Source organism: Vigna angularis, chromosome 2 (assembly GCF_016808095.1).
Source record: "Vigna angularis cultivar LongXiaoDou No.4 chromosome 2, ASM1680809v1, whole genome shotgun sequence".
In the NCBI taxonomy this organism is placed as follows: Eukaryota; Viridiplantae; Streptophyta; class Magnoliopsida; order Fabales; family Fabaceae; genus Vigna; species Vigna angularis.
The window spans coordinates 31,898,291-31,911,229 of record NC_068971.1 but is presented as its reverse complement, the minus strand read 5'-3'; the positions used below and the strand labels follow the sequence as shown (position 1 = coordinate 31,911,229).

Below are 12,939 nucleotides of genomic sequence, written 5' to 3'. Positions count from 1 at the left end.
TACCACAATACCATAGTGGAAAGAGTCCATCTCACTCTTGTACCCTACCTCATGTAATCGCTCCTACGACCCACTTGTAGCCTTCCCTACAAAACATTTGTAACCTCTCCTATAGATCATCTCCTTCCAATGCACACAAGGCTAAAGGAATCACTTATCCGCAGATAGAACCAGGATTTACGAGGTACAACAAGTAGACATATCCTCCACTCTCATGCTCATCAATCACATACTAAGGTACATCGCAACACTTACTCATGATCCAATCTCAACCACAAGTGAAACTGACATTAAAGATAACCAATAACCTCAATCTCTTATTATCATCATGTTCCACAACTCCTCAAGCTTCGTTCACGTCCATTCTTCATTAAATTCGTCATTTTTCACCATAATGCACTGTGATAATCAATTATCACTTAAGATAATCAATGATCTCAATGAAATTTACCCAAAAATATCACGCAGGAAGGGATAATCGATTATTATCCTAGATAATCAATTATTCCCGAAACCACAATCAAAACCAACACGTAGATAATCAATTATAACTAACGATAATCAATTATTGCTGAATCGAAACACATCCTGGGCATGATTCTAGCTTTCAAACATACATACATCAACCCTAGATCACATAGAAACATAGTTAACATATCATACATGCTTTTAAGCATCACATACCCATGTAAACATACAAAAACACATATAATATCACTTGAATCGTCCAGATCCAATCATTGTCATGTTATACCCCCAATAATAGGGTGGAAAAGAATCTCCAATAAAAACAACAAATAGGGTTCAATAAGCCAAACTAACTAAGCATAATGCTTACAAATGAGAACCAAGAAGATGAAAATTCTCCAAAATAGAGCTGCTGATGCGAGACTATTTTCTCCCAAACTATACCTTCGATTGATGATCCGAATGATTAGAGTGAAGAACCATACGTCTGGAACCTAGTGTACAAAAACCAAAAGTCTCAACTACTTTATTTTTAAAACCCTTATTTTCTCAGATCTTACATTCACCCCTCCTCAAAAGAATTTTCGTCCCCGAAAACTACAGTCACCTGAAAATATAGATAATGCTAAACTTCATAAACTCCTCCAAAATTACATAAACTTTTAAGCACATAATTTTCATAATACAATAACAACATTAATTCCCGAACACATCAAAAGAACATCACAACAAACTACTTAATGTATTTTACATCAGACAAAACCACAATCTATGCACAACAATAAATAGCAAGAAAATTCTACATATATTCTCATCATGCAAACAATAAGCAACAAAGATTCACCATAAAACTAAATCAATTCTAGAAAAATTTACATATAGATCCCCAAACCATAAATATGCGCACTTAACACATAAGACTTAAGAGACTCAAAAATAAAAGCTAAACTTTACATCATTTAAATGTGTATTTGTTAAACATAAAAAAGTGAGAGATTGTTAAATACAAAATCGTCTATATGAACAAACGATCTTATGTTTTAGAGTTTAACCAACTAACATTAAAATGGGTTAAAGATCAGAAAGCAACCTATGATAAAAACATAGAGCCAAAACCCTAAACAAACAAAACTAGAACCTGAATCCCAAACATAGAAATTATAGGAAAACACTTAGGTCCTAGGAAATAGAAAATCATTTAGGCTAGAATAACCAGACGCTTGACTATACGATGTCTTGTCTAAAAGTTTCTGAGAGAGAATTGGGTTAAACGCTCAACGCTAAAAATACCTGAATTAGGTATTTGACTTCTCTTGAAAACAAAACAGATCTCGACAATGTCTTTGACTAAAACAATTAAAATACTTAACCGTTAAAAGACATTATTGTTAAAAACACATAAGCAAGCTTGAGCAAGTTAAACGCTGTCTGAGACAAAAATAAAAGGAAGATTTACTTGAATCAAGATGATACCATGAGCGAAACAGACATGTCATCTTATGATGAAGTATCTATATGTTTGTTATTTTCAAATCAAAAGAGCTTAATTGTCAAATGCTACTTAACGGTAGGAAATAGAAAAGCACTTTGTTATTCTGTCCAACATTTAAGAATAACAAAAGTGATAAGAAAAGTCCTATCTATTGCATGCACAATTTACTTTAATTTTTTAGGTAAGCTATTCTACATGCACCCATAGTGCTACAAATCAAATATCAAATGTGGACGTTAGACACAAAAGAGAATCATGAAATGTTCCTCTCATGAAGCAAAGTTTAAAAAGATCGTACAACCTACTTCAACAAAGGATTGAAAAAAGCATGCCTGCTCTAACAAAGTTGACTTACACAACGAGTGTTGTGAAAAGAAGAAAGAGAAAACACAAGCATCAAGGCTACGAACTACACACATTATTTAACAAACAAATATTCATAAAGCCTATAAATAGAAGATCTCTCACGAAGAAAATCATGAGGATAGAATAGAGGATAACCAAAGTGCGCAAATCTTACAACGTCATATCCATCCTAAAGAGAATAAGAGAGAAAAGAGCTCAAAGAAAAGAATACATCAAAGCTGAAGAAAAGACAAGAGAAGAGAAAAGAGAAAGAGATACTCTCGAGCTTAAGCGTCAAATCACTTATTGCTGTAAGATTTTAGACAGAAACATCTGTGAGTGTTTGGATTGTATTGTAATCATACCCTCTCGTAGAGCGATTTAGTCTAAATTGCTTGTAAGCAATCGTTGATTGCAATTCTGAAGTGAATTAAAACACTTACAACTGAACTCTTTTGAGTTGAGGAATCTAGGCGTAGTAGTTTAGTACCAAGAGTGATTCGAATACTCAAGGAAATCTTGGTAGGGTGCTGAGTACCAAGAGTGGTACGAATACTCAAAGGAAATCTTGGTGAGGTAGTTGAGTACCAGGAGTGGTCGTAATACTCATTTGTAATCGGCTGAAGATTATAGTGGAATCCTCTACGGAGGAGACTAGATGTAGCTTAGTTGGAGCGATCCAGTATAAAATCTTTCGTGTTACTCTCTCTTCTCTTTGCTAAATGATTCTCTTAGAAAACCTATAGTTAAGCTTTATATTTGAAAATATAAGAACTTCAAAGCTAAACGATTCTTTATTTTGAAAGGAAGTTCTTACAAACACTACAATTGAAATTATTCTGAATAGCACGCTGATCTTTACAAAGCTTAAATTTCAAGTCGAGTGCCTAAGCCTTTTTGAAATAATATTTTACACTCTCAACAACATGCTATATCATAATGATCGCGTAAAACGTTTTTCAAAAACACTATTTACCCCCCTTCTAGTGTTTTTTAGGTACTTCAATTAGCACCACTCCTCGTTACAACGAGTATTAACACCACTCCTGGTTACAACGAGTTTAGCCTCTCCAGGATCTAACTCTAGACAACTGTATAAACATTTAACTTAATCTAAGTTGAACAACTAAGTATTTGAGTTCTCTCTAGAACTTACAATAAATCCAAAAATCGATTTTGTATAAGTTATATATGAATGACTCTTAGTGAGAGGATAAATGTTGAACAATAATACAATCTGTAACACTTGAAAGTGTTTCTCTCTTTACACAAAATTTTCTCTTAAAAGATGTTGAGCATTAGATGATGTAAGAACACTTTAAGCTTTTCTCTCTTTTCATATTGTTATTCTTCTTATGTTATCTTGCGCTTTTTCATCAACAAAATATTCTCTTCAACCTTTCTTATATATATATATATATATATATATATATATATATATATATATCTTCTCTTGAAAGATGACTAGACTAAGAAGTTTACTTCTGAGGAGTTGGAAGCCTTTCGATGTGAAGACTGACTTTAGTTTACTTTGTATTTAGAGTTTTTTCTTATAGCCTTAAGCGAAACTTGAGGTTGTACAATGTGATAGATCAAATGGCTTTAAGGAAACATTCCAAAATGTTATTCTTCTCCCACAACGTCTTTTTCTTGGGTGCCATGACTGTGATTATATTTTTCTGCTTTATTGATCTACACGGACATCAAGAACAAAGTATATAGGCATCGAAATACTTTTTCGTACAATGCATTAAATGTTTTGATAGTTGATGTTAAGTAGTGTAGCGTGTTCAAGACATTTTATAATTTGTCATTTCATCAATAAATGCATTTGGTAAGATGAATATACATTCATCAAATGATATAAACATTAGATACTTTCTTAAGGCTAAAGCGTTTGTTTGGTCACTTATCAGACGATATTTTCTATAGAAAGCTTTGATTGATATAACATTGTATGGAATGAAACATCTCTTTTATCCTTAGTGTTATGTAATAGTTAGACTTCTGTTTTCAAAAGATGCTAGCTTATTTTTCTTATATAGTCTATTAAGAGATTTTGATGAGAGACACTTTTTCTTAGATGTTGTTTGTGATTTTCTAATTCGTTAAACAAATTTGTCTAGAAAGCATTACCTTAGCTCTCGACTTCAGACATTATAAAATGCTTCTTCATTAGACACTACTATGTTAAACAACTTTTCCTAGCCAACCATATTTCGTTTAATGTAGTTTTTTAAACCTTAAAACCTTGGTTGCTGAGACAATTTACTCTTTAGACAAATTTTGTCTTAACACCAACAAAGTCATCCTCACTAAGTTGAAGAAGAAGCTTGAGAAGGCTAAAGGGCTTTGGGTCTAGGAGATATTGGCCATACTGTGGGGTTATCATTTCACTCCCTTGTCATCAACGAAGGAAACGCCCTTCCGGCTAGCTTATGACACTAACACCATGATACCGGTAGAGCTCGACGAAACTTCTAGGCACCGACAACATTTTGACAAAATGCACAATAGGGATAACTTTTGAGTTGAGCAAGCCCTTAAATGAGACACTAAGTTACATAGGGAGTAACATAAGCAAAACCCTTAAATGAGACACTGAGTTACTTAGATAGTAACATAAGAAAAACCTTCAAACGAAACACCGAGTTACTTAGACAATAACATAAACAAAGCCCTCAAATGAGGAAACTAATTACTAAGACAATTATAAGCAAAACAAAGTCGAGTTACTTTGATAGTAACACAATCAATGCAAGCACTACTACTTGCCTAAGTCGACAACACCAAATAAATTTTGCATAAGTCAGTAACACAAAATAAAGTATGCCTAAGTTGATATATCAAAGTAGGGTATCACATTATTTATAAAATATTTGATATATCAAGTAGGGTATCACATTATTGTGATTATTCTTCTTATTATCATATATACTATAAGTTGTTATTTTATTAATACTATTTGATATCAACATTAGTACTGTATGTTTTTAATCACATGAGTCATAGGATTCAAAATTCTATAAATATACATAGCATTTAAGAGGAAAATACACACTATTTCATACTTACTCTCTTTTATTCAAAATATTCAAATTCTCTTACTTATTTGAGCGTAAAAGAGATTTTGTAGGTAAATATTTTCCTATGTTCCAACTATGAGAGACATACATCAAAATTCTTCAATCTCAAATCTCGCTATCCATATGAAGATCCACAATTCAAATTCCAATAAAAATACATAATCTCAAGTAGAGCGATGCTAGTGTTAATATTATTTTAATACAAAAATTGTGGTATAATACTAATAGCTCGTATCACAAGTCGATCCAAAAAGTTATAGCTTCCACAATTTTAGGGTGGATTTTTGGTCCATGGAGCGTGAACACTAATAAACTGTTATCATTGGCTTTTATTTGTGGATTTTTAGGGTCGCTAATAAAGGATTTTGTAGGAGTGTTCCCAATTTTAGACAAAAAAGAGTTCTCAAAATTTGTATGAAAATTAATTACATAAACTCAGTAACAGATTAATATGAAGTTCTGACGGCATTTTATTTCCATTAATTAATAACAAGAAGAAAAAAATATCTATATATCACAAATATTTACTGGCGATGGTCTATAAAGCCTACGAAACACGAATAAACTAGAAAAAAATGTAATAAATAGTAAAAATGGAAAAATGATATTTCAAATGCCATGCGCATTAAATTTTGTTTTCATGAATGGGAAAAGCAAAAGGCTAGTGGTAAATGGTTTTTTTTTAATAATATAATTAATTGAACCAGTTACAGCCATCTTAATAAGACCCAATCGGGAAAATTCAAAAAGTTTAAGGTTTCACTTTGGCAAGTTAAAATGACCACTACCTGAACAAGACAGCTTCCAGCTATTATATATCACATAGTTGGGGTATCCGAGTAATCAACTTTGTCTCATTCTTTTGATTATGACTTTCAAATTTTAGTATATCCCACTATGCCACTTCCTTAACCACACGGAAAGAAAGAGATATATAAACAGAAGGGTACATACAAATTCGTTGAGACATTTACGCAGCTAGAAGAAGAAGAAGATGAAGATGATCACTAGGATGGTTCTAATGGCTTTTCTGTTGGCTTTCACGATGCTTATATCTAAGGGGGAAGGCCAATTATCAGAGAATTTCTATAGCTCGTCTTGTCCAAACGTGGAATCCATCGTGTCCCAAGCAGTTACAAACAAGTTTACTCAGACCATCACAACTGGACAAGCAACCCTGCGTCTCTTTTTCCATGATTGCTTTGTTGAGGTATATTTCATCAGTTCCTCACTTGTGTTAATACAGAATATTCTCTTCTTGTTTCATAAACCTGTTTTCGTTGTTTATTTCTTAAGAGCATGCATTCCTTAGACATGAGTGTAATCGCTATCTCTTCTAAAATTTCAAACAAGAAGATGAACTACTACAGCACACGAAAATGTTAGAAAAATATGGATGAAGAATCTGATTGTTCTATGCAGGGATGTGATGCCTCTGTGATAATTGCGTCTCCAAATGGGGACGCAGAAAAGGATTACACGGAAAATCTATCGCTACCAGGAGATGGGTTTGACACTGTGATCAAGGCAAAGCAAGCAGTGGAAGCTTCATGCCCCGGTGTGGTCTCATGCGCAGACATTTTGGCTCTAGCTACCAGAGACGTCATAGGCTTGGTAACCTATATTATTATAATTTAACATCAACCTATAAAATAGATTCCTTCCATTCATTTTTTCAAGTTAAAATAATTACATTTTATTCACATCACTTAATCGTCGTGTGTTGCAAGATTTTGACTTTGTCGATATTGACTACGTCCATTTAGAGAAATATAAAAATATAATCAATAAATATTAAAGCCTCATTCACACCTAGTATTAAATGGAAATTTATTTTACCCTTACGTAATTGAAGGGACTTTGCCCAATAGTAGAAGAAATGTTTTAAAAAAAAGATTCAAATAAGAAGAAATTGTTTCTATAGAGAAATAAACTACAACTAACAATATTAAAACATATTTTATTATATAATAATAGTTTATGAAAAGTTTACATAATGTGATGTCAGCTTGGAGGTCCTTCATTCAAAGTAGAGCTTGGACGCCGAGACGGGTTAATTTCGAAGGCATCTCGCGTAGAAGGAAACCTCCCCAAAGCGAGCTTCAACTTGGACCAACTCAACGCGCTTTTCCAGAAGCACGGTCTCACCCAAACGGATATGATAGCCCTCTCCGGGGCCCACACCGTGGGATTCTCGCACTGCGATCAGTTCGCGAACCGTTTATACTCGTTTTCATCGTCCAATTCCGTGGACCCAACTCTGGACGCCACCTACGCTCAGGAACTGATGGCGGGGTGCCCCAGAAACCCCGACCCCACCGTAGCGGTGGCGCTGGACCCGCAAACCCCTGCGGCGTTTGACAACGTCTATTACCAAGACCTGGTGTCGGGAAAAGGGCTACTGAGCTCGGACCAGGTGCTGTTCTCGGACGCCGCGTCGCAGCCCACGGTGGTTCGGTTCGCGAACAACGCTGCGGACTTCAACGAAGCGTTTGTGGCGGCCATCAGGAAGCTGGGAAGGGTTGGAGTGAAGACCGGGAAAGATGGGGAGATAAGGAGAGACTGCACAACCTTCAATTCTTGAATGGTGGATTTGTTGCTGAATAATAAACGTTTTCCTAAGGAAATTAAAGGCGTGTAAACAAGTTTTTCTGTGGTCGTGTTAAATAAAAGTAATTCTTTGATTTTCTGCAGTGGGGATGTCTTCCCGATGTTCATGAATGTATAATTTTAATAAAGATTTATTTTATATTATCGTCAAATTTCTGTGAAGTGATTAATCCACTGATATAATTTTTGGAGGTAAATTATTTATTTGGGATGTATTTATTCAGGTTGTTCTGGTAAAATTCTCCGTATCTTAAACTGAAGACAATAAATTCTTTGGCTCAAAGTTAATAAATAGGTTAAGTCAAAAAAGTTTTGTCCCATGACACGGGAATAATAATTTATTTTAATTAAAAAATAATATTTTACAAATAATCCACTTTCCTAATAATAAAATAATATTTTAATTACAAAATAATAATATATAAAAATAATAAATGAGAGTTTTAAACAATATCTAAAATTTAAAATTTTATCAAATTACAAAAGGAATTTAATCTAATTTTTGTCCTACATTTTGGTTGGTCTTTAGATATTTTAGTCATCTTTGATTCATAGATGTGAGATGATTAAGATAAGTTCTAAAAGGCCAATAAGATCTTATGAAGGTAGATATTAATTCAAATGACGTATGTATTCGCTGGTAGATTCGGGTTCAAGCTTAAGGTTGGATTTCATCGAGTCGAATGCTAAACGATTATATTGGTAGCAATAACCATCATGTTATCCATTCTCAAGGCTGAACTCAAACACTAATTTTGAGACGTCGTCCCTATTATTTTGGTCAAGTAATATTCTTATCCAGTTTTTGCTCTTCAAACCTCTTTACATGGTAATGTAGCCTGATTTATAATAAGGTCAGACCGATGGCATAAAGATCTAGACGGTATACAACCCTCCAACCTTAAGTTTCAACGAGACATAAAAGGTTGTCACAAACTCATCCACCGCCTTCTAGAACCTTAGTTAAGATCATTATGGCTTTACAGACAACATGTCCATGTGCTTTCCAACGAATAGTCACCATTAATTTACACATGTAAGCTTTCAAATAGCATGGGTAATTATTCCCTCTCCCACTTCAAATATTTTGAACAGTTACTTTTATTCACATTTTTCTTGGAACTATTCTCCTTCTTCTTCACCTCATCACTCCTTTCCTCCAGGTTATTTTTGGTTGTCTTTGTGTTTTTCTAACCTTATCTTATTATAACTATCTTGGAATGGTCCAAATCAACCTCCCTCACACACAAAATAGTTCTAAAAATAAACATAAATGATTTTGAAAATTTAACTACATCTACCTCAGAGATCCAAAAAATACATGCATGTAGTCATATGAAAGCCATTTGAGTCTAGTTTCCAACAACAAAAAAAGAATCATATCATTTGGAGTTATATGGAGAAAGTTATGAGTAAAAAAGTCAGTAAGGGTCAAAGTTGCTAGAATGATGTCATCAACATTTTCAGGTTCTTTTTTGATAGTTTTGGCTATTGTTTTGTGTCTTCTAAATGTTCTTAAATTTGTTGGATATAATGTTCTTACCTTTTGTTGATGGATACTGCAAATACATCTTTGATTTGGGAGGAAATAAACAACCAAGGTTATTGTCCCCTAGATATCCTTTCGATTTGGGATTGAACCTTTACTTTTCTAGGTTGCTTTTGTTGTGTTTTGTGTACAGTTTTTCATGTTTCTCTTGATTTTTGGACTTTGTTTAGGTTGTAGGCTTGTCCTTCACTTCATTGATACTTATGGCTTGAATTCCTTGCTTTTCTCTGCTTGAAAAAATGATTATAATGTTTGAAAGGTTGATTGATTGTGACAGAAATACCTTGTGTGAGGATTTGAGCCACTTGATGTTATTTCTTGTGTATGATATATCTCTTGTGTATGATATATCTCTTGATTTCTTGCACATGTGCCTTGGCTTGACACTTGTTGATAATTCTTGACTGATATGCATGTTTGGAAGTGATAAAGGAAATTTTGTTCTTGAGCCTCTCTAACCAAATAAGCCTACCTTGTTTTAATCCTTTGATAACCCCTTTGAGTCTATGCTTTCCGCTTTTCTTTGTTTTGAAGCTCATTAATTAGCCTTAAGTGAAAGACCATAATTACCTTACCTTAGGGAATTTTGGAGCTTTGGAATTGTTTTGGGAACAAGTGTGGTCTTTTTGAGATTCTTTTGAGTTGGCTAGTTGGTTCCTCTTCTTGGTTGTTTTGTAAATATGTTGTGTATCTTGTCTCTTACAATTGTGTTATAAAAAGAAAAGAGAGAAAAGAAAAGAGACAAGACAAGAAAAGATAGAAAAAAAATGAGAAAAATAAAATTTTTTGAATAGTGGAGTCAAGAAGAGGATTGAATTAGTGGTTTTGGGTGTGATTTGATTGTATTTTCACTTGTTCCCCATTGATCCTCTTCTCTTTTTGGTCTATAGCTTCTCATCTATATCTTGTCCTTGGCCCCATTACAACCATGAAAAGACCTTTTGATTTGAACATGCATATGTTTTAACTGTTGATATTAGAGGCTTGCCAAGTCTGTTTGTTGTTTGCTTTCTTGAGTGCATTGAGTTGAAATGTTTTACCCTAGACACTTGAAAGATACAATGATAGTGCATCTGTGAGATTTTGTTGCTTTGATTCACCTCTTGAGCTGATTGATTATTTTTCCATGTTTAGATTGCTTGGATGATTACCATGAGTATCTGGTTTCTTTGATTCTTTGTGTGTTGTATGTTCTCTACTCCTTTTCTTTTTCCAGGATTGATTGAGGATTGTGTAAATCTGTTCATCTACTTTTGTGTCTTTCTTGCTTTTGTGTGCTGAGGTTGTGTCACTCTCCTCAAGTCTTTTGATGTGTTCCTTGGTCTGCGTCTTGATTCTGTCCAGGAGTGCAAAAGACTAAGTGTGGACTATTTTGATAAATCAATATTTTCTCAACTTCACTTAGCTTCTTGTACTAGATTTAATTAGGGAATAGTTCTTAAATGTCCAATATTTTCTCTTCTTTGCTATTTATGCTTAATTTGACTAACAATTGGTATCAGAGCTTGCTTTGATAGTAATTCAAAAGGACGGGGCAATAATAAACCTTTGCTGATGGTGCCTCTATCAATAGACCTCCATTGTTTACTGGAGAAAACTATGCTTTTTGGAAAGTGAGAATGCAAATTTTCATGGAATTTATTGATAGTGAGATTTGGGAAATTGTCACAAATGGTCCTTTTGTTCCCACTGTATTTATTAACAATTTCCATGAACCCAAACCGCGAGAACAATGGAATGTTGAAGATAGAAGAAGATCCCAACATGATGTTAAGGCTCATAATATATATCATTTGTTCTAACTGTTGATGAGTTTTACAAGATCTCAACCTGTAAAAATGCTCAAGAAGTGTGAGAGATGCTGAGAGTCACCCATGAAGGAATTGATGATGTTAAAAGAGCCAAAAGAAATACTTTAATCCAAGAGTATGAGATGTTCCGCATGAAGCAAGGGTAAACAATTATAGATGTCCAGAAGCGCTTCATGCATATAGTGAATCATCTCATTGGGTTTTGTAAGTTCTTTGAAAATGATGAATTAAATATAAAATTTCTCAAAATCTTTGGACAGGTCTTGACAACCAAAGGTGACTGCAATCAGTGAGTCACAAAATCTCAACACTATGTTAATGGCTGCATTGTTCGGTAAGTTGAGAGAACATGAACTGGAACTTGGGAGACTGAATGAGGATGAAGAAAAAGGAAAGAAAAAGACCTTGGCTTTCAAAGCAGAGTTCGATAAAAATCTTAAAGAAGAAGACGACTCTGAAGAAGATGAAGAAATGGGTCTCTTTGTTAAGAAATTTAATAAGTTCATGAAGTTCAAAGGAAGGAGAAGATTCAAAGGCAAAAAGAAGGAAAACAAGGAATCTTCGCCAAATTATCGTTGTTATGATTGTGGTGAGAAAGGACATATGAAGGCAGATTGTCCAAACCCAAAGAAGGGTGAACAAAGAGGCCAAAAGAAGTTCTTCAAGAAGAAGAAGGCATATATTACTTGGGAGGAAGACAATGATTCTACAACAAGCTCAAGCAACTGTGGTGAGCAAGCCAACATACGTTTGATGGCTGATGATGACATTTCTGAACATCAAGTAAGTATCTCTAGTGATTCTAAAAATTCAGATTATAGTGAAAGTGAATTACTTGATACATATAAAGAATTATTATTTGAATTGGAGAAGTTAGATAATGCTCATAAAAATTTAAAGAAGGAATTTAGAGAATTAAAATTAACTCATGAAAAAATTCTTGAAGAAAATAAGGATTTGAAAAATAAAATTTTATATTATGAAAAAGGTAAATATACCAAAATTTAAGAATGTGTTTTTTGTTTAAATAAAAAGATGCCTCTAAATAAAATAGCCAACGCTGAATGTAACAATAATTCAAAAATTAAAAGGGTTGTTAAACATGTTCCTAAAAATAATTATAATTACTTCGACTATAGTTATAGTAATAAGATTAAAAATGTTCCAAAATATAATTATAATTACTATGATTATAATTATAAAAATAAAATCAAATATGTTTCTAAAATAATCAAAATTGCTATTATGACTATAATTATAAAATGAAAAATAATAAAACCCGTAAAATTTGGATAGAACATGGAACTAATAATAGGAAACTAAATGTTGCTACTTGTTTCTATTGCATGAAAAGTGGTCATACATCAAATAAATGTAAAATAACACATTATGGTGTTCCTTGTGGAGAGTTTACTTGGGTTATAAAATAATTTATATATTTGTCTAACTAACCCAAAGGACACAGTGGTTGGGTACCTAAAATAACTTGTTCTCTTTCCATTTTTCAGATAAGTTTTAAATCCAGGAAGTCCATGTGGTACCTTGACAGTGGTTGTTCAAGGCACATGACATGTGATA

At 33.4% G+C, this 12,939-nt stretch overlaps 1 protein-coding gene across 1 annotated transcript; it reads left to right on the top strand.

Annotated features, from left to right (window-relative positions):
- Positions 1-6,238: 6,238 nt before the first annotated feature.
- On the top strand, positions 6,239-8,153 carry LOC108327706 (peroxidase 55). The gene is made up of 3 exons (XM_017561395.2): positions 6,239-6,601; positions 6,814-7,005; positions 7,400-8,153. Exons 1-3 carry the CDS (start codon positions 6,386-6,388, stop codon positions 7,973-7,975), a joined length of 984 nt encoding a protein of 327 aa, XP_017416884.1. The 5' UTR covers positions 6,239-6,385; the 3' UTR covers positions 7,976-8,153.
- The last annotated feature ends 4,786 nt before the right edge of the window (positions 8,154-12,939 follow it).

Coding starts and splice junctions, on each gene's coding strand:
- LOC108327706 (XM_017561395.2), top strand. CDS start 6,386: ATGAAGATGATCACTAGGATGGTTCTAATGGCTTTTCTGTTGGCTTTC. Junction 6,602..6,813: donor TCCATGATTGCTTTGTTGAG/GTATATTTCATC, acceptor TGTTCTATGCAG/GGATGTGATGCCTCTGTGAT. Junction 7,006..7,399: donor CCAGAGACGTCATAGGCTTG/GTAACCTATATT, acceptor ATGTGATGTCAG/CTTGGAGGTCCTTCATTCAA.